This window comes from Ahaetulla prasina, chromosome 7 (assembly GCF_028640845.1).
Source record: "Ahaetulla prasina isolate Xishuangbanna chromosome 7, ASM2864084v1, whole genome shotgun sequence".
In the NCBI taxonomy this organism is placed as follows: Eukaryota; Metazoa; Chordata; class Lepidosauria; order Squamata; family Colubridae; genus Ahaetulla; species Ahaetulla prasina.
Genome location: NC_080545.1, coordinates 35,324,379 through 35,349,829, shown reverse-complemented (window position 1 = coordinate 35,349,829; position 25,451 = coordinate 35,324,379). Strand labels below are relative to the sequence as shown.

The window sequence follows — 25,451 nt, the reverse complement described above, 5'->3', positions numbered from 1 at the left end:
CAACCCAGGAAGTACCATTCAAGGAAGTTTACTTTTAATTAGATGAGAAATTAGTTTTAAAACCTCCATCAATTCTTTTACAATGAGATAAAAATGTTGAACTGTTGTAAAATTTTTGATTATGAAATGAAGTATTTGTTAAGATACACTTACAAAGTTAAGGAGTTCAGTCATTGATTAACTTTATCATTAATCAAATGATATCTCATAATTAGCAGAGTAATATTTTCACTCTATCAAGTAATGCTGACTCATAATGCACCTCTACTCGCAACCTGACAACAGAAATACAGGCAGGGGGGTGGGGAATGCTTGGGTTGTATTGGGAGCTGGGAGGAATGAGGAATTTATGTGAGAAAATCCTGACACTTCAAGGCTCAGCGATGGGAACCTTGTGAAGGCGCAGACTGTTTTCCACAAATAAAAAGAACGTGTTGGATTGGTGGACAATGGGTGGTCCAAATGGGGAAAAGGGGAAATTAACTATGCTGTTTTTTGTGGAAAAACCTCTGAGCTAGCTTAGCTTCTTCTGTGCCTGTATGGATCTATCAGTAAAGTTATACTTCTGGTAAAATAATGTCCCAGGGAATCTTTTGCTGGATATGCCAACGGAATGGTTGACATACTGGCAAATGGGGCTAATAGAATCAGAATATAATATCTTCTCAAGTTTGAAAACATGTTTTATTAATTTTGCTATAAAACACTATGAATGTGGTTTATTTGAAGATAAGAACATTTCTATTTGCTTCTTTCATTTTATTCATCCGAGAACATCTATCTTTTTATGTATGCAAATTCATGAAAGTAAGAGTTCAGCACCCAGTTCTAATAATGCCAAAAAGCTTTGTGATCTAAACTAATAAGATCAACTTTTCAAACACGTTGCAGCTCTATGGCTTATGCATGACTGCTTAGGTATTTTTTTTTTCATATTACTGTGCACCTACCAATCTACCACAGCGAAACATTATTAAACTACTCAAATACAGTACACTGCTCTTAAAAATGCAATTTTGACCACTACACAGCAATCCCCTGGTGCAATTATTTTGAATGGTAACTAGATTTAGATTTTCACTGTCATATCTTATTGGTATTTTCTTCACAGAAGAGAATTGCAAAACTCCACAGCTAATTACTAAGGGATTAAAGGAAGAAGCAAGGAGGAAAGGAGGAAGCAAGACATGAATTAATGCCCAGTAAAATATAGGTAAGTATAATGGGAAACTCGGAGGTTAGAACACTCTTAGTCACACCTGCCTATATAATATGTAGACATATGTGTGTAAGTTTAATTTTAATATGTTGGGGGTGCAATTTCATAATGCTCCTTTAATTCCTCTGGTGGCTCAGGGGCCTCTGGTGGCTCAGACTGTTAAGACAGTCTGTTATTAATAGCAGCTGCTTGCAATTACTGCAGGTTCAAGTCTCACCAGGCCCAAGGTTGACTCAGCCTTCCATCCTTTATAAGGTAGGTAAAATGAGGACCCAGATTGTTAGGGGCAATAAGTTGACTTTGTATATAATATACAAATGGATGAAGACTATTGCTTGACATAGTGTAAGCTGCCCTGAGTCTTCGGAGAAGGGCGGGATATAAATGCAAACAAACAAACAAACAAACAAACAAATAAATAAATAAATAATGTAGGATAAAACTCACGATATGAAAACAACAATTGAAGGATAGGAAGGATGTAATTGTATATGGGAATGACCTTGGGAGACAGGATAAAGAGCTACAGCCTAGATCCATGATGGCAAATCTATGGGACGCGTGCCAGAGGTGGCATGCAGAGCCCTCTCTGTGGACACGCGAGCCGTCGCCCAAGTTCAGCTCCACCATGCATGTTCATGGGTCTCCCACTGGCCAGTTGGTCTTCGTGGGGTGGGGTGCATGCATGGGGGCACGCATGAGGGAGGCGGAACGCGTGCATGGGGTGCGCATGCACGCATGGAGGGAGGCTTGTGGGGGCCACACGCATGAGCGGGGGCTAAGTACATGCATGGGGATTTTACATGCATTGCATTTGGGGGGGTTCAGGCACGCTCGTGCTTTGGGCACTTGGTCAGGAAAACGTTAGCCATCACTGGACTAGATAATAGTCTGATAAAAGAAATCTGAGTCTGAGAGTGGGAATGCTGGTGGAGAAAACATTTCAGAAGGGATCTACCTTAATTTTGGGAAGAATAAAAGTAAATTAAATGCTGAAGGACACTGACAAATTTTCCACATGAGAATGGAAAACGTGGAATGGAAATTTTCTAACAAGCTAAGGCCTTAATGGGATGAAGGCAGGAATCAGAATGAGGGATATATAACCAAAGGGGTATGAAACAGAATAGCCAAAACCTGTAAGAAGAACAGGCTGAGGTCAAAGCTGGATAAATTTATCCAGTCAAAGCTGAATAAATTTACAGAAAATATTATTAAATATTAAGAACCAATATAAATTTAACAAGGCTAAGCCTTGGTAGAACTTTATTTTTGATAACAGTACTAAACTGATACATCATAAAAACAACATGACAGGCTTCCATTGGCGCCACCTTCTTCGCTGAGCTCCTAATTAAGGAGCTCCGTACTGAACTTCGTAAAAGCCAGGAAAACGCCGGCTTTAATCTCTTTCTCTGGATGAAAGAAGATAAAAACTCTTGATGTGGTAGACTTCCCCGGGGGCTTTGTTTTTAATTAAGCAGAGCCCTGTGGGTCGAGGGTCCCATAAATATTCCTGCCAAGCTCCGACTTCAGTGCGTGCCTGCAAAAGCAGGAAAAGAAGAAAGTGTCTATCTCTGCTAATTGTCTTATCTTTATGGATTCCTAAATGCAGACGGAATGAGTGCGAGCAAACAATTACTGGATTGCAAGTATTTTTGATTTCCTGACTTCTACCCTTTTAAAAAGAGAAACTTTTTTTTTCTTTGTTTCAACTGACTCTTTAAGATGGCGCCTGAAAGGGAGTGAAAGTGACGAATGGAATTCTAAACAGCCTGTGTAACTAAGAAGCTAAGAAATGTTATGTGTGGATGACTTCCGGTTTGGCACCGTAGGTGATGGCGGTGATCTTTACGATCACCAACCTCTGGATTTTGTGGAATCGCTAGGACAGCTTAAATCTGCTGTCCAGCGGTTCGGAAAACCCCCTCTTCGGGAGAAGGAGAAGGGGTGAGTTGAGGGCAGAGGTTGAATTTCCCTAAAGCCCCTGAGAAAAAAGGGGTTTGAAGGGTTAAGTTCCCTCCAGTAACCCGAAGTGCTCCAGATCCGAGGATTCTTCTGCTTTGGCGGAACCAATCACCACGACCAAACGCCGAGATTTATTTTGGACAATAAAGGATTATACCGGACAGAACGAAAGTGGGAGAACTTTATGCAAGTAGCCAAGCCAATTCCCCGATACCTTGTAACAAGCTTGGAACAGTAAAAAAATGGAGGCGAATTGTTAACAAGTTAACGAGTGGAAAGCGAAAGTGATACTTTCAGCTTTGTCTGCAGTTGGTAATTTGCATGTTACTTGCTGCTTTTACTCTTTAACTCTTTGCTGCCTGCTGATAGAATCTAGGGGAGATTTTTAAATACTGCTTTAAAAGACTGTGTTTCTTAGAGGTTAAGAAGATTTAAAGTGAATATTAAGTTGTAAATAAATAAATAATTTTATAGAAGATGGCAGCCAAACAATTAAAGTCTACTGTAACAAAGAGCTCTGGAACTTTATCAGCTGGTGCCTCTCCAGCTCATACAGCAGAGACTAGAACATTGAATTTAGAGGCGTTACAAGAGAACTTAAAAGGCTTTATAGAAGAAAAATTTAAAGTAATAACTGATGAGATGTCTGAAATGAAAGAGCAGATATCAGAAATTCAAGTGGGAAATAAAGAAGTTAAAGAAGGATTTGTAATGGCAGTACGAAGTTTGGCAACGAATGTGATTTTATTGGAAGAGGAGGTTGAAGAAATTAAGCAACATAATTTAAAATTAGAAAATAAAATGGATGAATTTCAAAGTAAAATGGAAAAAACAGAGGATGAAATAGTTTTGATACAATATAGAAATATGGAATTTGCTCTTAGAATTCGAGGTTTGAAAGAAAATAAGGAAGAGAATTTAAGGGAAATTTTTTCTGAAGTATTTGCTGAGATATTAGCAACTCGTCCAGCAGATGTGGCTTATCAAATTGATAAAATATATCGTGTGAATTCTTGGATAGCAAGGCAAAAAAAGTTGCCAAGGGATGTGGTTATTTATTTTACAAACAGAACAGTGAGAAATCAGATTTTGCAAGCTTCATATAAGGGGGAGAAGATTCAGATTGCTGGTCAAGATATTTTGATATTAAAGGAAATCCCACCAAAAATGTTAAGGGCTAGGAAGGAATTTGCCTTCCTGGTGAATGAACTTAAAAAACATCAGATTGAATATAGATGGGATATTCCAACTGGTATAATAGTATATTATGCAGGGAAAGTACATCATTTCAATACGGTTGGAAAAGCAAGAGAATTTTATGTTGAGGTATTAAGAGTTGGAAGTCTTCCCCCCTTGGAAGCTAGAAGAAGGAGGCTGAAGTGAAGGAAGAGAAGTGAAGCAGGTACAAGAACAGATTGTGATGGAAGAAGATTTATTACAAGTGTTGGAAATACCTACGACGGGTTTAGATTCAAAAGAACAAAGGCTGACAAGAGCTGCTGCTAAACGCAAGGAACAAGAGATGAAGGCACAACAACAACTGGCAACTACTACAACGGAAACAGTGGGAGGAGCAAGGCCTAAAGTAAAATGTGATCTGCGGCTGGTGTTCCAAAAGTTTCCTTCGGCCGATAATGGCAATTAAACTATTATCTTGGAATGTTAATGGCCTGAATTCACCGCAGAAGAGAAGGAAAGTATTTCATTATTTGAAACAATTTAAAAATGACATTACCTGTTTACAAGAAACACATATTAGATCTTGCTAAATGTTGGAGATGCGATTGTGAAGATGCTACTTATTACCATTTGGATTAAAGTATGGTGGATCATGCAGAATATTTTGAAAAAGAAGATTAAGTTTACTCTGCAGTTCTTTCTACTAGGAATAATTATGGACTATACAGCTATAGAGACTAAATTGATTTTGAACTTAATAACAGTCGCAAGACTTTTGATTGCTCAGTATTGGAAGAAAGAAGAATTACCTACAATCGAAGAATGGACACTCAAAGTATCAAATCTGGCAGAGATGACAAAAATCTCCGCTTACTTGAAAGACTATACACTAGAAAAATATATTTTAGAATGGAAAATGTGGATTGATTATATTCAAAATAAGTATCAGATAAAAAAATATCGAATAGCATATGAGTAAATTTAGGAAATATTTTGTATTAGATATATTTCTGAAGGAGAGGGGAATTGAGAGTGTGACTAAGTGTGGTGTGACTAGAGATTATAATTTAGGAATTATTTTGGATTATGATTGTTAGTTTTGATACCTTGCATTTTGTTCTGGGAAGTCGGGGTAGGGGTGGGGGGTAAGGGGAGGGAATTGGGGGTTTGGTAGAGATGGAGTGATGGTTAATGTACAGATTATTGAAGAAATATAATTAATGTAGGGTCGGGTCTGCATAGTTACCATTTTAGAACGGTGAGGAGGGAGAAAAGAGAGAGTAGGAGGTAGGAAAGAGGAGAAGAGGAAGGAAGAGGGATAGTAGAGGGAGAAGGAAGGTGTAGGGTGGAGGGAGGAGCGGATGTAGATAAGAGAAGGAGAGGAAGGTTTGGAAAGTAAAAGAAGGTAGAAGAGGGAAGAGTGTTAAAAAGGGTGGTGGTGACTGGGCAAGCCCGACTAATTGTATATAACTGTACATTGGATGAATTATTTGATATGATTGTAAAAATAAAACTTTTTATAAAAAAAAATAAAATGTTATGTGTGGATTTTAATGAAGTGAAGTGAGCTCTCCTATACTTAAAGGGGAAAAGAGAAGTTTCTAGACTTATATTTTGTGAATTTTAAAAACTGAAATGGCTACTAAACCACCTAAGACTGGGGGTAGAAGGGGTTCTGAACCAGCTTTAGAAGATTTGATTAAAGAACAAGGGAAAGTCTTTGAAGAAAAGTTTAAGGAGATAATGGATAATAATGAGAAAATAAGAGAGGAAATAAAAGAGAATAATAAAAAAATAAGAGAAGATATTTTGATGGCTTTCCAAGGCTTGGCAAAAAGACTGGAGGTGGTGGAGGAGGAGATGCAAGAAATTGCACAGTCAAATCAGCAAATAGAAAATAGAATGGGGGGAATGCAAATTAAACTGGACAAAAATGAAGATCAAGTGGTGGTGATGCAGTATAGAATGATGGAAGGAGCTCTGAGAATTAGGGGCTTGAATGAGGAGAAAGGGGAAGATTTAAAAATTTTATCAAGCTCTGGCTGAATTTATTGAACTTGATCCACAAGAGGTTGCTTATCAAATTGACAAAATTTATAGAGTTAATTCCTGGATTGCTAGGCAGAAGAAACTTCCTAGAGATATTGTGGTTTATTTTTTGAAAAGAACAGTGAGAAATCAAATTTTGCAAGTTGCATTTCAGAAAAACTTGAAAATAGGAGAACAGGAGCTGAAGGTTTTGAAAGAGATTCCTCCCAAGATGTTAAGGGATAGAAAGGACTTTACATTTTTTACACAAGAACTTAAGAAATACCAGATTCAATTTAGATGGGAGGTTCCAGTTGGTTTGACAGTGTATTATCAAGGAAGGAGATATCGCATTGATACAGTGCTTAAGGCCAAAGATTTTCTTTCCACCGTGCTGAAACTTGAAGTAGAAATAATAGAAAAAAGAATTCAAGAGACTCAAATGGGTGTGGAAGCTGAGGTGACTCCAGTGATGTTACCATCTGAGGAACAACCACAAGAACAAAGACTGACGAGGGGAGCCCTTAAGCGTAAAGAAAAGGAGCAACAAACTCAAAGTAAAATTCAGGATTCTGCTACAGAAGCGGTGGGAGGAGCACGGCCGAAGATACAGGAGGACGATCTTCAGCTGATCGCTCAAAAGCTTCAGCAGGCCAGTAATGGCAAATAAAATCTTGACCTGGAATGTCAATGGTTTGAATTCAGCTCAGAAGAGAAGAAAAATATTTCATTATTTGAAACAATTTAGAAATGATGTAATTTGCTTACAAGAAACGCATATTAAACTATCAGATCAAAAGTACTTAATAAACTCAAAGTTAGGTAAACATTTTGTTGCTTCTGCTTTGGACAAAAAACATGGCATAGTGGTTTATTTGAGAAAAGATATACCAGCCAAGTTAATAGAGGCAGATATTCACGGAAGATATATTGCTATTGAACTTACAATAGAAACAAAAAAGACCCTTTTGTTTGGTATATATGCACCCAATCAGCAACAAGAAAAATTTTATAGAATGTTGTATGATAAATTGATTCTATGGGATTATAAATCGTGTATTATATTGGGAGATTGGAATGGAGTAATAGATACACGAAAGGACAAGAGAACTTTTTCTAAGAAGATACCTGCACATGCAAAGCTGCCTAAATCCTTTTTTGATATGATAGAAGATTTTGAGTTGAGAGATGTATGGAGACTGCGGAATTTGGAGGAAAGAGACTATACTTTTTTCTCTGATAGGCATCAATCTTTTTCACGTATTGATTTTATTTTAATTTCTAATGATTTGCTTTTTAAGGTGAACAAAACTAAGATATTTCCAAGATGTTTGTCTGATCATAGTCCTGTTTGGATGGAATTGCAATATGGAAAAGAAGGTAGAAGAACTTGGAGATTAAATGAAAATTTGTTTAGATATCAGGATAATGTAAATCAATGTAAAAAGCAGATGAAAGAATTTTTTGATTATAATTTGAATAACGAAACATCGATAGAAATGGTTTGGGACGCTAGTAAAGTTTTTATGAGAGGTGTATTAATATATATTAATAATAGACAGAGAAATAAGCAACAAAGACAGCGTAGGTATTTAGAAGAGGAAATTTATAATAAACAACAATTATTAATACATAACCCGCATGATCAAAAACTTAAAGATGCAATAAAGTTATTACAGAATCAATTTAATATGATAATAGCTGATCAGGTGGCAACAAATATACAATATGCCAAACATAATACTTTTTGTAATGCAAATAGACCTGGTAAGTGGTTAGCATACATTTTAAGGAAAAAACAAAAACAACGCACTATAGAAAAAATAGAATATAAAGGTAAAGAGAGATATCAACAGGATAAAATTAAAAAAGCTTTTTTAGAATATTATACAAATTTATATCTTAAAGATAATATATTGAACAGGGATATTGATAATTATTTGAAGGAATATAAGGTTAAAAATTTAACTTTAGAACAATCGGATGAACTGAATCGGCCTATAACTTCTGAAGAAATTATTTTGGTAATTAAACAATTAAAAATGGGGAAAACTCCTGGTACGGATGGGCTTACAGTTAGTTATTATAGGAATTTACAGGATGAGACGTTAGGTCCACTTAAGGAATTATTTAATCAGATACAAATAGGAGGGGGAATTCCCCCCTCATGGAGAACCTCTTTTATTTCATTGATACCAAAAGAGGAACAGGATTGTTCTAAACCTGGGAACTATAGGCCAATCTCGCTTTTAAATAATGATTATAAGATTTTTGTTAAAATAATAGCTAATAGATTAATGTTGATTTTGCAGCAAAGAATTCATAATGATCAATCTGGATTTATAAAAGGGAGACAGATGAGGAATAATGTTAGGCAGATTGTTAATTTACTGGAGTATTTAGAAAAGAAAAATTTTATTCCAGCAGCATTTATTTTTCTTGATGCAGAGAAAGCTTTTGATCGATTGCATTGGGATTTTTTATTTAAATTAATAGAAAAGATGCAATTTGGAGATGGTTTTACAAGAATAATTAGGGCAATTTATGGAGAGCAAACAGCACAGATTATAATTAATGGTAGTTTAACAGAACCTTTTAAGATTGCGAAAGGAACAAGACAGGGATGTCCTTTATCACCATTATTGTTTATTCTAACTCTAGAACCATTATTGGATAAAATACGAGAAGTAAAGGAGATAGAGGGAATTAAAGTTAGACAACATGAATATAAGCTGAGAGCTTTTGCAGATGACCTGGTGATTACTTTAACAAACCCTATAAACTCTAGTAAATCTTTGTTGCAAATAATTGATCAATATGGGAAGGTTTCAGGGTTTAAGGTAAACCAGAAAAAGACAAAAGTGATAATAAAAAATATGGCCAGACAACAGAAAGAAAAATTAGAGGAAATAACAGGATTTGAAATTGTAAAGAAGGTTAAATATTTAGGGGTCTATATTACATCGTCAAATGTGAAATTGTATAAGGATAACTATGAGGTTTTATGGCAAAAAGTTCAGAAGGAGTTGATTGTTTGGAAAAAATTGCAATTATCCTTGCTGGGGAGAATAGCTGCTATTAAAATGAATGTTTTACCTAGATTTTTATTCCTCTTTCAGATGATACCAATAATTAAGAGAGATAAGAATCTTGAGGAATGGCAGAAGGGAATTAATAAATTTATATGGGAAGGTAAAAAAGCTAGGGTTAAAATGAAAATAATTCAAGATTCCCGGGAAAGGGGAGGTTTAAAAATGCCTAATTTTAAATTATACTATGAAGCAGCTGCTCTCTCTGTAATAAGTGATTGGTTTAATTTAACGGAGGAAAGAATTTTGAATATAGAAGGTTATGATTTGCTATATGGATGGCATGCATATTTAATTTATGACAAAAAAGTGGATAAGGCCTTTAAAATCATGTGTTAAGAACTGCTCTTCTGCGTGTTTGGAAAAATACGCTTACAAACTAAATTATAAGGTTCCTATATGGGCAAGTCCTAGACATACAATAGAGAATATAAATATAGAACAGAATCAGGAAATGATTACATATAAAGATCTTTTGTATACTGAAAGAGGTAATTTGCAATTAAAATCTCTGCACGTACTAAAGAAGGGAAAACTTATACTTGGTTCCAATATGAGCAACTACGTGCTAGATGGAAGGAAGATCAGAAAATTGGTATAGAGCAGAACGAGGGAAATTTGGTAAAGCAAATTAGAAATCAGTCTCAGGAGCATATAAAGAGATTGTATAATGTGTTACTTGTAATAGATTCTGAAAGGACTTGGTAAAGGACTGTATGATAAAGTGGGCACAAAATTTTCAGGAGCCAATATTATTGGAAACTTGGGAAAAATTTGGGTTAGAAATGTTAAATTCAAGCAGGCACAGAATCTGAGGAAAATTTTATTCCAGCAGCATTTATTTTTCTTGATGCAGAGAAAGCTTTTGATCGATTGCATTGGGATTTTTTATTTAAATTAATAGAAAAGTTGCAATTTGGAGATGGTTTTACAAGAATAATTAGGGCAATTTATGGAGAGCAAACAGCACAGATTATAATTAATGGTAGTTTAACAGAACCTTTTAAGATTGCGAAAGGAACAAGACAGGGATGTCCTTTATCACCATTATTGTTTATTCTAACTCTAGAACCATTATTGGATAAAATACGAGAAGTAAAGGAGACAGAGGGAATTAAAGTTAGACAACATGAATATAAGCTGAGAGCTTTTGCAGATGACCTGGTGATTACTTTAACAAACCCTATAAACTCTAGTAAATCTTTGTTGCAAATAATTGATCAATATGGGAAGGTTTCAGGGTTTAAGGTAAACCAGAAAAAGACAAAAGTGATAATAAAAAATATGGCCAGACAACAGAAAGAAAAATTAGAGGAAATAACAGGATTTGAAATTGTAAAGAAGGTTAAATATTTAGGGGTCTATTACATCGTCAAATGTGAAATTGTATAAGGATAACTATGAGGTTTTATGGCAAAAGTTCAGAAGGAGTTGATTGTTTGGAAAAATTGCAATTATCCTTGCTGGGAGAATAGCTGCTATTAAAATGAATGTTTTACCTAGATTTTTATTCCTCTTTCAGATGATACCAATAATTAAGAGATAAGAATCTTGAGGAATGGCAGAAGGAATTAATAAATTTATATGGGAAGGTAAAAAGCTAGGGTTAAAATGAAAATAATTCAAGATTCCGGAAAGGGAGGTTTAAAAATGCCTAATTTTAAATTATACTATGAAGCAGCTGCTCTCTCTGTAATAAGTGATTGGTTTAATTTAACGGAGGAAAGAATTTTGAATATATAGAAGGTTATGATTTGCTATATGGATGGCATGCATATTTAATTTATGACAAAAAAGTGGATAAGGCCTTTAAAATCATGTGTTAAGAACTGCTCTTCTGTGTTTGGAAAAATACTCTTACAAACTAAATTATAAGGTTCCTATATGGGCAAGTCCTAGACATACAATAGAGAATATAAATATAGAACAGAATCAGGAAATGATTACATATAAAGATCTTTTGTATACTGAAAGAGGTAATTTGCAATTAAAATCTCTGCACGTACTAAAAGAAGAAGGGAAAAATTATACTTGGTTTCAATATGAGCAACTACGTGCTAGATGGAAGGAAGATCAGAAAATTTGTATAGAGCAGAACGAGGGAAATTTGGTAAAGCAAATTAGAAATCAGTCTCAGGAGCATATAAAGAGATTGTATAATGTGTTACTTGAAATAGATTCTGAAAGGGACTTGGTAAAGGACTGTATGATAAAGTGGGCACAAAATTTTCAGGAGCCAATATTATTGGAAACTTGGGAAAAAATTTGGGTTAGAAATGTTAAATTCACGCAGGCACAGAATCTGAGGGAAAAATTTTATAAAATGTTTTATAGATGGCACTTAGATCCTAAGAAATTATTGTGTATGTACCCAGATATGCAAGCAAAATGTTGGAGATGTAATTGTGATGATGCTACATATTTTCATATTTGGTGGACTTGTAAGGATATAAAGGCCTTTTGGATAAAAATTTGGTGGATTTTACAAAATGTTTTGAAAAAGAAGATAAAGTTCCTGCCGCAATTTTTTTTGTTGGGAATTATTATGGATTGTACAGTAATTGAGACTAAATTGATTTTAAATCTAATAACTGTAGCAAGATTACTAATAGGACAATATTGGAAGGAAAAAGAAGTACCTACAATAGAAGAATGGATATTGAAAGTTGCCAATTTGGCTGAGATGGCGAAGATATCAGCCTTTTTGAAAGACAATACGCAAGAAAGATACTTAAAGGAATGGAAAAAATGGATTGACTATATTCAACGTAGATATCAGACTAAGAGTTATCAGACTGTTTTTGAATGATTATGATGTATTATTTTTGTTTGTTTTCGGGGGAAGTTAGGAATTGATGATTGTCGGGGGGGCAGAGGTCGACCCCGCGGCGCCTCACTTGTGGGGTGCCGCAGGGGTCAATTCTCTCGCCCCTTCTGTTCAACATCTATATGAAGCCGCTGGGTGAGATCATCAGTGGCTTCGGTGTGAGGTACCAGCTGTACGCTGATGACACCCAGCTGTACTTTTCCACACCGGGCCACCCCAATGAAGCTATCGAAGTGCTGTCCCGGTGTTTGGAAGCCGTACGGGTCTGGATGGGGAGAAACAGGCTCAAGCTCAATCCCTCCAAGACGGAGTGGCTGTGGATGCCGGCATCCCGGTACAGTCAGCTGAGTCCACGGCTGACTGTTGGGAGCGAGTCATTGGCCCCGATGGAGAGGGTGCGCAACTTGGGCATTCTCCTGGATGAACGGCTGTCTTTTGAAGACCACCTGACGGCCGTCTCCAGGAGAGCTTTCCACCAGGTTCGCCTGGTGCGCCAGTTGCGCCCCTTTCTAGACCGGGATGCCTTGTGCCCAGTCACTCACGCCCTCGTGACGTCTTGTCTGGATTACTGCAATGCTCTCTACATGGGGCTCCCCTTGAGGGGCATCCGGAGGCTTCAGTTAGTCCAGAATGCGGCTGCGCGGGTGATAGAGGGAGCCCCTCGTGGCTCCCGAGTGACACCTATCCTGCGCAGACTGCACTGGCTACCTGTGGCCTTCCGGGTGCGCTTCAAGGTTTTGGTGAACGTCTTCAAAGCGCTCCATGGCATAGGGCCGGGCTATTTACGGGACCGCCTACTGCTACCGAATACCTCTCACCGACCCGTGCGCTCTCACAGAGAGGGACTCCTCAGGGTGCCGTCGGCGCGACAGTGTCGTCTGGCGACGCCCAGGGAAAGGGCCTTCTCTGTGGGGGCTCCCGCCCTCTGGAACGAACTCCCCCCAGGACTCCGTCAACTTCCGGACCTCTGAACCTTTCGTCGCGAGCTTAAAACTCATTTATTCATCGGCGCAGGACTGGGTTAGTTTTTAAATTTATGGGTTTTTAATGGGTTTTTTATTATTTATCCTAAATTTTTAATCTCGGCCAATTGAATAAGTTTTTTAATTGTATTTTAATTGTATTTATATTGTAATATTATTGTGTATTTTTATCTGGCTGTGAACCGCCCTGAGTCCTTCGGGAGAAGGGCGGTATAGAAATTTAAATAATAAATAAATAAATAAATAAATAAATAAATAATTAAGTTGGGACGAAAAATTTTTAGCATATGTTTGTTTTATTTTTAACTATACCTTGTGCTCGTTCCGGGAAGGGGGGAAAAATTTTCTGTAAAACTTTTTGAATAAAAAAACAACAACAAAAAAAACAACAACATGACAGACAAAATCTACAGCTGAATGATAGACATATCTAGTAAGAGTTCTCTAATGGGTCAAGATGAATTTGCAAAACGTCTTGAACAGAGGACTCTGGGTTAATGTTTTAATAAGTGACTTGGGTAATCCTAATAAACCTTGAAAGGGGAGTAAAATCAAGTTTCAAAAGTTTTTCACATATTGGAATATAAGTCAAAGGTAACAAAATAAAACACAGAAGATTAAAATATATTGCTATAGAAAGGAAAATATTTACCTTGGTCCAGAACATGCAAAGGTGGTATTCAGCTGTTCTGTTTCCCTTCCCCCAATACTCCCAGCAAAGAGTCAGTCAGAGGCCTCCTTTTCTGATTTATTTACATATATATAAATGTCCTGGCCACGTCTACCCACGGGCCTGCCAAGTTTCTGGAGATAACAAGGAAATTACAGATAAGGCCAGAATTACTCACGAATATATTCTTCCCTCCATTGATACAGTTTGCCCGCGCAAATTCATTACTTTGTCCAAGACAAAAAACCAGGAAGTCCCGCCTCCTATTTATAGTCTCTGCAGATGTCACTGCATGACAATTATGACTTGGCTTTGTCCCAACGCTTCCTCTGCTGCGCACGCCAGTCACGCCTGCGCAGTCACGCCTGCGCAGTCTTGCATCACTCCAAAACTGTTCTTGGGGCGTTGCCAAATCAGAAGAAGGCTCCAGGGAATCAGGCTTTGCCGGCCCCTCCTCCTCCCTTTGAGTGGGTGCCAGGGAGGGAAAGGGCTCAAGAGAAGCAGGGCTTGCCAGGTCTTCTCCCTCACTTTCTGAATCATCTGAGTCCAGGAGTCCGGGTCCAGGAACCTGGGTCACAACACTATCCCTCACCGCAGGGCCCTTCCCCCGGGGCTGACGATCGGGATGCGGACGGGCTGGGTTCTGCTCATGGAAGGCCTGCACCAGGTCAGGGGCATGAACGTCGGAGGCATCTACCCAGGAGAAATCAGTCCCTTCCACGCGATCAAATATTGGAAATGACCCTTCAGCCAGCGGGAGTCTCGTACGCTGTGGACTTCGTATTCCTCCGACCCGTCCTCGGAGACAGTGACGGGTGCTGTTGGGCACCGAAGGGGACTCGGTGTGGCCTCAGGAACCAGAAGGGACCGGTGAAAGACAGGGTGGATCCGCATGGATCGTGGCAGGGTCAGTCGGTAGGCTACCGGGTTGATGACTGCCTCGACAGGGAACGGGCCGATGAATCGGTGGTCCAACTTCTTTACTGGGTGGTCGGACGGGAGGTGTTTGGTGGAGAGCCACACCCGGTCTCCAACTGCCAGCGGGGGCATTGCCCGTCGGGAGCGGTCAGCGGACCGTTTGTAGTCCTCCTTTGCCCGATTCAGCTGCTGACGTACCAACTGTTGGACCGCATGCAATTCCATCAGGAAGGTCTGCATTTCGGGAACAGGAGAGTCCGGTGGTGCCAGAGGGAAGAGCCGCGGATGGTACCCCACATTGGCAAAGAACGGGGTCATCTGAGTAGAGGTGTGCTGAGAGTTGTTAAAAGCAAACTCCACCAGGGACAGGTAATCGGCCCAGTTGTCCTGTTGCTGGTTGATGAAGCAACGGAGATACTGTTCCAGTATACCGATGACCTTCTCTGTACCCCCGTCGGTCTCCGGATGGTGCGATGACGACAGACACACCTGCACCTCCAACGCGGCCATCAGGCTCTTCCAGAAGCGAGCTGTGAACTGAACTCCGCGGTCCGAAACCACCCTGTCCGGTAGACCATGGAGGCGGAAGATGTGCTGCAGAAAGAGACGGGCCGTTTTTGCGGCTGTGGGCAGTCCGCGGCATGGGATGAAGTGTGCCATCTTGGTGAGCATGTCCACCACCACCAGCACCGTGGTGAACCCAGAGGACGGCGGCAGGTCCGTCAGGAAGTCCATGGAGATCGCCCCCCAGGGTCTGTCGGGTGTCGGCAAGGGCTGGAGGAGCCCGGGAGGGGCCCCCGTGGCGGCCTTGGCTTGCCGGCACGGTACGCAGGATGTCACGTAGGCATGTACATCATGCCGCACTCGGGGCCACCAAAAGGTCCGTGTCACCAGGTGAAGAACCCAAAATGTCCTGCTGCAGGGTTGTCGTGGCACTGGGTCATGACGAGGGCTCGGAGTGGTCCTGTGGGCACATATAATCGCCCCCGAAACTTGAGTAAGTCCTCCTCCAAGGTCCAAGGAGGCGGGCCCACCTCCGCTCTCCTTTGCTGCGACCAGGCGTCCTGGCGCTGCGCCTCTCGCACCTGGGCCCGCAAGTCCACTGGCTCCCGTGCTGCGGCCAAGGCTTCTGCCGGCAGCACTGTCCATGGAGGAAGGGGGTCCTTGGCGCAGAGGTACTCTGGCTTGCGGGACAGAGCATCCGCCCTCCGGTTGTGACCGCTGGGAATGTAGGTCACGCGGAAGTTGAACCGGGCAAAAAACAACGACCACCGGATCTGCCGCTGGTTCAACTTCCGAGCTGTGGTGAGGTGCTCGAGATTCCGATGGTCCATTCAGACCTCCACCTGATGTCGGGCCCCCTCCAGATGGTGTCGCCAAGCCTCGAATGCAGCCTTGATAGCCAGCAACTCTTTTTCCCAGATGGTGTAGTTGCGCTCGGAAGGATTGAGTTTCCGGGAGTAGTAAGCGCAGGGAAAAAGTGTGCCGCCATTCGTCGGAGCCTGTAGCAGCACCGCTCCCAGAGCCACAATGGACGCGTCCGTTTCCACCACAAAAGGCCGGAGCGGGTCGGGATGCCTCAGGACAGGTTCCGTGACGAAAGCTTTCTTGAGGGCTGTGAATGCTTCTTGCTGCGGGGGACCCCACCTTCTTCCTGAGGAGCTGGGTAAGTGGAACCGTCAGTGTGGCAAAGCCCGGGATGAAGGTCTGGTAGTAGTTGGCGAAGCCCAGCAGGCGCTGAACGTCCTTCACCCGACGAGGGGCTTCCCAGCTACACAAAACTTCTACTTTACATGGGTCCATGGCTATGCCCTCGGGCGAGATGATATGCCCGAGGAATTCTATGGAAGTCCGGAAGAAGACGCATTTCTCCAGCTTCGCATTGAGTTGTTGCTCCCGCAAGCGTTGCAGAACCAGACCGACGTGTCGAAGGTGGCTTTCCCTGGACCGGGAGTAAATCAGGATGTCGTTCAGGTAGATCACCACGAACCAATCCAACATGTCTCGGAACACGTCGTTCATGAAGTGCTGGAAAACGGCGGAAGCGTTGGACAACCCAAATGGCATGACAGTGTATTCGTAGTGTCCGTATCGGGTGCCGAATGCCGTCTTCCATTCGTCTCCTTCTCGCATCCGCACCAGGTTGCAGGCCCCCCCGGAGATCGAGCTTGGTGAAGATCGTAGCCTCCCGCAACCTCTCTAGTAGTTCCGGGATGAGCGGCAGGGGGTAGTGATTCCACACCATAATGGCGTTTAGCCGGCGGTAATCACAGCACAGGCGCAAGTCCCCTGTCTTCTTCTTCACGAAGAGGACCGGGGCCGAGAGAGGGGACTTTGAAGGCCGGATGAACCCTCGGGCCAGATTTTTGTCCAGGAAGTCCCTGAGGGCGGCCAACTCGGGCTCCGACATGGAATACAGGCGTCCCACAGGCAGTGGTGCGTTGGGCAGAAGGTCCACGGGGCAATCGTAGGGCCGATGCGGGGGTAGTCGGTCCGCCTCCTTCGTGCTGAACACGTCGGCGAAGTCCGTCAGCTCAGGAGGCAAGGTGATGGCAGCTGTGGGGACGTTCTGGCCGGAACAGGTGTAGCGGATGTGGTCGACACACTGCAGACTCGGGAAAGAGATGGCGTTCCACAACCAGGCCACCTGAGGATCGTGGGTCTGAAGCCAGGCCATCCCAAGGACCAAGGGAAAATGAAGGTCCGCCGTGACATAAAACTGGATCGCCTCCTCATGGTCCCCAATAGCCAGGCGCAAAGGCTGGGTGGCGAATTTAATGGGGCCGGACACCAGTTCTCGTCCATCAATTGTCTCTACCCGCATCGGAGGGTCCACCGGAACCACGGGGACCGCAAACTGGGTCACAAAGGCCTGGTCCATAAAGTTTGTTGTGGCCCCTGAGTCCACCAGCGCATGCGCCTGGAGCCCGTCCGACTGGTTCCCCAACCATATCCGTGTGTCCAGAATCAGATGCCGAGGGGGCCCAGAGTCTACTTCCGCAACGTCCAGTGGGGGCTTAGTATGTGCCCGACCTAGGGTTTCCCCGAGGTCGGGCCTGTTCCGTTTCCCGATAGGTCACGCTGTGATTCGGGGACCGGCGTGCGTGCCCCACTTCGCTTTCTGGGGCAAGAAGCGGCGAAGTGGCCGGGCTCTCCACAGTACAGGCACAATCCCACTTGGCGCCTCCGGATCCGCTCCTGGGCTGTCAGGCGAGGTCTGACCGCTCCCAACTCCATGGGCTCTTCCGCAGCGGTTACAAAACGTGGGGCGACCCGGGGTGCTGGTGGTGCAGGAAGTGGGGGTGCAGATGTCGACGGCGGGTCCCGGGGGGTGCGACGGGACGGTCGCCGTTGCAGACGGGCATCGAGTCGGAGACAAAGGGGCACCAAGTTGTCGAGGGTCCGCGGCGCCTCCACCCGGGCCAGCTCATCTTGCAATTCCTCTGAGAGTCCCTCCTGGAACGCGTCCACCAGCGCTGCATCATTCCAGTCAGAGTCCTGGCACAAAAGATGAAATTCGGCGATGTACTCCTGCAGGGGGCGTTTCCCTTGACAGAGTTCCTTAAGGCGCCTGGTTGCCGTCAGCATTCGAACGGGGTCCTCGTACATGGTGCGCAGGTGCTGCCAAAAACGCTGTTGGTCTGCCAGCAGGGGGCTGTCCTGGAGCAAGAGGGGCGTGGCCCATTGAGCAGCCGAGCCGGAAAGAAGGTTAATCACGAAGGCCACCTTAGCCCGGTCGTCTGGGAAATCCTCTGGCCGCATAGCCATGTAGAGCTGGCACTGTCCCAAGGTCGGGAACATCTCAGGCTGCCCAGAAAACTTATCCGGCATGGTTATCGGGCACTTGCGACGAGGAGGAGGAGTGGGAGGACGGGGGGGGCGGGGCTGCAGGCACATTCCCGGCAGCAAGTTGGCCTGCCAAGTGAGCCACTTGCTGCTGGAGCTGTTGATTAGTCGCTTGTAGCTGCTGTAACTGCTGTTGTACCTGCTGCTGGTCCATCTTTGGTGGAAGATGTTTTAGTCGAGGTCTTGGACAAAATGTTCTGTTTCCCTTCCCCCAATACTCCCAGCAAAGAGTCAGTCAGAGGCCTCCTTTTCTGATTTATTTACATATATATAAATGTCCTGGCCACGTCTACCCACGGGCCTGCCAAGTTTCTGGAGATAACAAGAAAATTACAGATAAGGCCAGAATTACTCACGAATATATTCTTCCCTCCATTGATACAGTTTGTCCGCGCAAATTCATTACTTTGTCCAAGACAAAAAACCAAGAAGTCCCGCCTCCTATTTATAGTCTCTGCAGATGTCACTGCATGACAATTATGACTTGGCTTTGTCCCAACGCTTCCTCTGCTGCGCGCGCCAGTCATGCCTGCGCAGTCTTGCATCACTCCAAAACTGTTCTTGGGGCGTTGCCAAATCAGAAGAAGGCTCCAGGGAATCAGGCTTTGCCGGCCCCTCCTCCTCCCTTTGAGTGGGTGCCAGGGAGGGAAAGGGCTCAAGAGAAGCAGGGCTTGCCAGGTCTTCTCCCTCACTTTCTGAATCATCCGAGTCCAGGAGTCCAGGTCCAGGAACCTGGGTCACAACATCAGCTGGTTCGCACCGGTTCAGGTGAACCAGTAGCAGCAATTTGGCCTGGGTCGCCGAACTGGTAGCAACTTCTCGCTGGCCACACACCCAGTCACTGCTCGCTTGCCCTGCCTGCCTGCCTGCTGCTCGCTTGCCCCTTCCAGCCACTTGACGCTTGCCCCTCCCACCCCCACCATATATATGTTGCCTTTGCCACCTGGCCCAGCTAGTCGCCTCGTCAGTCGCCTTGCTGACGTCCACTCAGCTCAGCTCACCAAAGGGAAGCAATGCATGCCACCTGCTCACCCTTTGCCTTGTGTCGGGGACCGGGGGCGCAGGGATGCGCCATTTCCCAAGGCCCTGGAGCCACCATCTGCCTCAGCTGGGTAAGGTATGATTCCCTGGCTCTGGCCTTGCCCCAGAGTCACCGCATACTCGCCACCCGCTCTCCCTTAAGCGTGTCATGTCACTCTGTTTCCCCTCCTTCAGAGGCCCTGGCCCTTAATCTCCCCAGTTCCACTCCCATGACCACCTCTTTTGTCGTCCAGTGGCCATGACCTTACCTTCCTCCCGCAGCTGGCTGCCAGGGAAGGCAAGCCAGGGCTGGGCTGTCATCATCGCTGGGCTCCCCTGCCAGCCCACATCTCACCCCCCTTGTCACGAGATGCCTGCAGCCACTGCATCTTTTTTTCGGTCTTCTCCTCCCAGCCGCTGCCTCTTTGCCATCCGGAACCAAGCTGGCTGTGGCGGCTGGCTGGAGGCTTCTTGCATCAAAAACTACCGGAGGTCTCAAACCCACTGAAAAAGCCGCTGCCGTCGCAGCCTTGTTCTTCGACAGGATGGCGACGGCACTGCAGTGGCTTTTTTTGGCACATTCGAGACCTCTGGTAGTTTTCGGCAGCCTGAATTTTTTTTTTCTTATCAGGTTCTATGGGCATGGCCTGGTGGTGGTGGGGGTGTCATGTGACTGAGTGGCCATGGCCACAAGTGATATCAAGTTGGCCGCACCCACTTAGTCACATGAGCCCCCAAGCCATGCCCACAGAACCGATAGTGGAAAAATTTGAATCCTACCACTGAGAACATGTGAAAAAAATAGGAACTGTAACGCATTACAAGCTAAATATAAGATAGCAATGACATAGTTTAAGCATTATTACTAATAAATCAAAAGATATAATGTCAAATGAAGCAATCTACTGTATTATATGCAAAGCTCCATTTGGAAACTATATTCAGGCTCAAAAGATATTGACTATCTGAACATCCAAAGGAATAGAGATTAGGATGAAATAAGACAACTAGAAACCAAAAACCTATGACAAATATAGGTTTATGTTTAGCCTAGAAAAAAAGGATTATAAACTATTATAAAACAGAGGACTCCTTTCTATGGCTCAAAATAAAAGGTTTTCATATCAATATTAAAGGGAAGTTAGGCAATGATGGATTAAAGGGAAGTTAGGCAAATATTGAGCAGGGCTGGCAATCATCTACCAGAGGGATTGTGGCTGTATTCTTCAGATTCTATGCTACATAATCTCAGGCCCCTCAGAGCTGAGATCTGTAAACAACTTCAGGAGCTGAGTGGCAAAGCTAGGGGGAGGGGCTGCAGTATGTTTGTGTTTAAGAAGCCACCGTTTTGAAATTTACCTTTCAAATGGACAGTAAGTTGTGCCTTTCATTTCTTAATCACCTTTAAGGATTATTAATCTATTAAGGACTATTAATCTAATTGTTAAAAGAGACTCTCTTTAGTCACAGCCTGCTATGCCTTTTTGAGGACCTGTGCCATTTTGCGGATTTCTTTAGTGTTAAACAACAAGAAAGAAGGCTGCTAAGCCAAGCCAAAATAAAGAAGTATGGAGGAAAAAAAGCTGATGGAGAAACATAAAGACTGAAAGCTGTGGTTTTAGTTTATTATTGTAGTAACTTGTGTATTGGTCTGCTTTGCTGTGGGTGGCTAAAACTTTCTGATTTTTATGATTTTATGATCACTAGCAATGCCTAAGTGAGTTACAGAAAAGCTATTCTTTGACCAAAGAGGGAGTCAAAATGGGAGGACCAAATTATTAGAGATATATTTGAAATTTCTCTAAATAAAATTCATCAGTATGTTGATCAACTGTGCTCCAAGGGTGATGATAAAACCTCTCAAACTACTTAGAGATGCAAACCTGTAGAAAGTTACCAAACTACTGAGGCAACTTTACAGGTAACTGAAAATACAAAGGAGTTAACTGTAATTTTGGAATATAAACCTGACACCTGACTATTATGATGGTTTAAATATAAATCTCTCCACAAAACCGAAAGAAGAGCTTTAAGAAAATCAGCAACTTTTAAAAAGACAAGTTTGGGACTTTTTCTTTAGAGACATTAACAAAGTCAAGAAATCCTTGATAAAAAGGGAGGCTTATAACTACTGGATAAACTTTCCAGAGAAGAAGATTTTACTCCATGAAGACAAGCTGGAGGAGTGACTTAAACTTAATGAGTTAACTGGATCTAGGATGTATTTTTATTTGTTTGATATTTGTAAGTGAAAAAAAGTCTTAACCCAAAAAAGAAAATGTAATAATTTAAAAACAAAAACTGAGTTTTAAAAAGGATGTCTATAAAAGAAAAAAAATATTTGATAGGGGTAGTTTGGAGAGAGGGATCTAAATTTAATACTAAAGTTCAAAACCTGTATATTAAGAAGTTAAAGAAAAAGATGTATTAGAAAGTTTTGGTTTTAGAAATATGTTTAAAGAAAAGTTTAGCATTTTAAAAAGGATGAAGAAAATGAATATTTTTCCTGTAAGGTCAAAGAACCTGAAAGAATACCCTGTTTCCCGTGCTTCAAAATAATGGCCCTGCTGTCTCCGTCATGCTGTCTGCTCCCCAGAAGCACCAATGGAAAGAGACTGAGGGGGAAGAAGGGAAAGAAGCGATCCCAGAAGCACCAATGGAAAGGAAAGAGATGGGGTGGGGGAATAGGCATGCAGGCAGCAGCCCAAAGGCTGTGGCGGGTGAAGCAGCACAGGCAGCCGCTTCCAAAGGGGCCCTGGCAGGCTGGTGGTGCTTGGAACATTTTCAGAGGTTTTCAATCTGGGATGATTCAAGCCGGCCAGGCAGGAGCAGTCCCGTAGTGCTGCCTGCCGAGTGCAGTGCTGCCAGGAGGGGAAGAGGCCAGCAGCAATATGGGCAGAATGAGAGGCAGCTCCTAGCCCATGCTGGCTCAGCTGATCCGTGGTGTGCAATTAAGGTGCGGAGCTTCCATAAAGTGACCAGGAAAGGGAAGGGCTGCCTCCTGTGCTCCCCATGCCCACCCCTTAACTAGGGCTTATTTTCGGGGAAAGGCGTATATTTATGCCCACCCCAAAAATCAGGCTTGGCCTTATTTTCAGGACATGTCCTATTTTCGGGGAAATATGATACAGTGAACCTTGTTAATAAAAATTGTGATAGTTCACGAAGATTATTAGGTGCAAATAGAAATATATACTATTTCCATAGCAAGGAAGATAAAGCAGGAATTTATCATTTTATTCAAAGAGGAGAATATATTTAAGTATGTTTTTCATTTGTATATCAGTTCTGGACTTTGTGCTTGTGATGAAAAAAAAATGAAATTTTGACTTTGGTTTTGTCCATTAGATTTGTCATTATAGAAATGAATAATTATATACTAATGTGTTAAAGCAAAAAGTTGAGGCTAGAGTGTTTTTATCTTGTACTGTGCCTTTTTTTCTTTTTTTCCCCTTGTACCTCACACTTTCTTTTTCCCCTCTCTTTTTCCTTCCCCTAATTTCTTATTTTTACTTTTCTTTGTGTTTTACGTATTAAAGAATAAATAAATAATAAAAATATTGTGATGTTTGAGGAAAATATTTACATTTTTCAAAGATTGTGCAATAACAATGGAGAGCAACCACATGATCCTGAGAAAAAAATAAATCTGCTTCAATGAGTTTTATATAGGTAAAAACCAGTTTGGTGTAATGGTTAAGGCATCAGGCTAATAACCAGGTGACAATGAGTTCTGGTCCTGTCTTAGGCATGAAACCAGCTGGGTGACTCTCTGTTCTAAGAAGACAATGGCAAACCACTTCCAAAATATTTTGCCAAGAATAGGGGCATGAAAGTACAAATGAAGCACCACCCTTTGAATAATTAAAACCACTGCATCTTTTGCCATATTTCACATGGCTGTTTTTAAAACTGTTCCCAGTAGTTTCAAAATATATGTGAACACACACCTACTTTATAAGTAGCTTTTAAGTTCCCAAGTGAATGTCATGCACATACCTGCAGAGAGTGGTAGGGGTAACTTTCAAAACAATTTGTGGAACCCTGGTAAAAACATGGTTGCTTTAGCAATTTGAAAACAGTTGCTCTGTTAATATTCCAGCATACTGCATTTTTAAAAATAGTTTAGCCTTACTACAGATTACTAAAATTGTCCTTGAAAAGGATATACTAAATGAGCTTTAAACATATATAAATGAAAGAAACACAGTATTAAAACCTGGCTCTGTCAAATGGCAGGGGGATCCAAAAGTGGCATACAACCTCAAGGGTGGTGGTGGACTGAGTGCGTTCTCTCCATCTTTTTAACTTCGTCTATTTTGTTGGCATTTTAGGGGTTTTATCGTTTTTTTACTTGTAAACTTAAATAGTGATGGGCAATTTATAAATTTGATAAATATTCAGTACTTACCTGCTAGTGCCCACTCCCCAGAGCTGTGAGAATGACCACTGTAGTATAATATATAAGTATCATGCCTAGGTCCATCAGATGTCCGAAGTTCAAGAAATGACTTTAGTTTAGAATGTAATGTGTCAAATGAAAGTCCGCTTGTGGAATAATCACAGCCATAGGTCTCAATCATATGATATGCAAAAAACCTTTGGATAGCATTAAGCATGCCTGTTGACCTCAAATTTATCTTTTGAACATGCTCAGGTGGAAGCAATGTTGGTTGTCCATCAGGACTGAAAGAAATAGAAGAAAAATTGAAAACATTGTAATGAATACAACTTAATGTAAGTTGCTTTATTGTCTAATGTTGTATTATGAAATAATTCACCACTATAATTGCATACATTTTAAAACAAAATTGTTCAGTTACAAATGGCTTAAATTAGCAGCCAAAATCATGGAAAAGTTCTATGTCTCATTTATAGCATATGCAATGGACATCGTTTTTAAGATAGTCTTATTTCTCAATGATATGTATTTGCTTTCTAATATTTTGTTTTCCCGAAAATAAGACCGGGTCTTATTTTCTTTTTGGCCCCAAAATAAGCACCAGGTCTTATTTTTGGGGGATGTCTTACCCGCTTACCTTAGGATCACTACAACCACATCTCCCACACCATCTGTTGTGCCGCTATCTGCTTTCTGTGGTTGCTTGCGGCCATGAGGCTCATAGCACTGGTGCTGATTGCCGCAGGACACCACGCAGCTCGTAGCGCTGGTGCTGCCCCTCACGGCTCATTGCACTGGTGCCACCACTTGCGACAGGACGCCATGCAGCTCATAGTGCCGGTGCCGCCACTCGTGCCAAGATGCCACATGGCTCATCGCATTGGTGGTGCTACTCAGGACAGAATGCCGCGTGGCTCGTGCCGGTGGCGCTGCTCACAGCAGGATGCCACGTGGTGTGTTGTGCCATTGTGGGTGCAAGTGGCGGCACCAGCGCCACAAGCCTTGCAGCCTTGTTGCGAGAAGTGGCACTAGCACAAGCCACGCAGTGTTCTGCCACGAGTGGCGCCGATGCAATGAACCACGTGGCATCCTGCCATGAGTAGTGGTAACAGTGCAACGAGCCACCCAACGTCCTGTCACAAGTGGCAGCACCGGCATGATGAGCCACGTGGCATCCTGCCAGCCGTGGCACCGGTGCTATGAGACTCATCTGGCCACGAGCAGCCACAGAAGTTAGGCAGTGGCATGACCAGCAGTGAAATCCAGCCAGATCTATCCGGCTCATGTGAACTGGTAGCGCTG

At 42.6% G+C, this 25,451-nt stretch overlaps 1 protein-coding gene across 10 annotated transcripts in view; it reads right to left on the bottom strand.

Moving 5' to 3' along the window:
* TMEM168 (transmembrane protein 168) overlaps nt 1-25,451 on the bottom strand; it is a 167,614-nt gene that overhangs the window by 128,780 nt on the left and 13,383 nt on the right. For 9 of the 10 annotated variants that reach the window (XM_058191939.1, XM_058191942.1, XM_058191940.1 and 6 more), the window contains one exon: nt 24,159-24,433. In XM_058191939.1, coding sequence (XP_058047922.1) covers nt 24,159-24,433 — 275 coding nt within the window. Of the gene's footprint in view, nt 1-17,771; nt 23,792-24,158; nt 24,434-25,451 lie in introns of those variants that run through there. The other variant, XM_058191949.1, reaches the window with a different exon arrangement.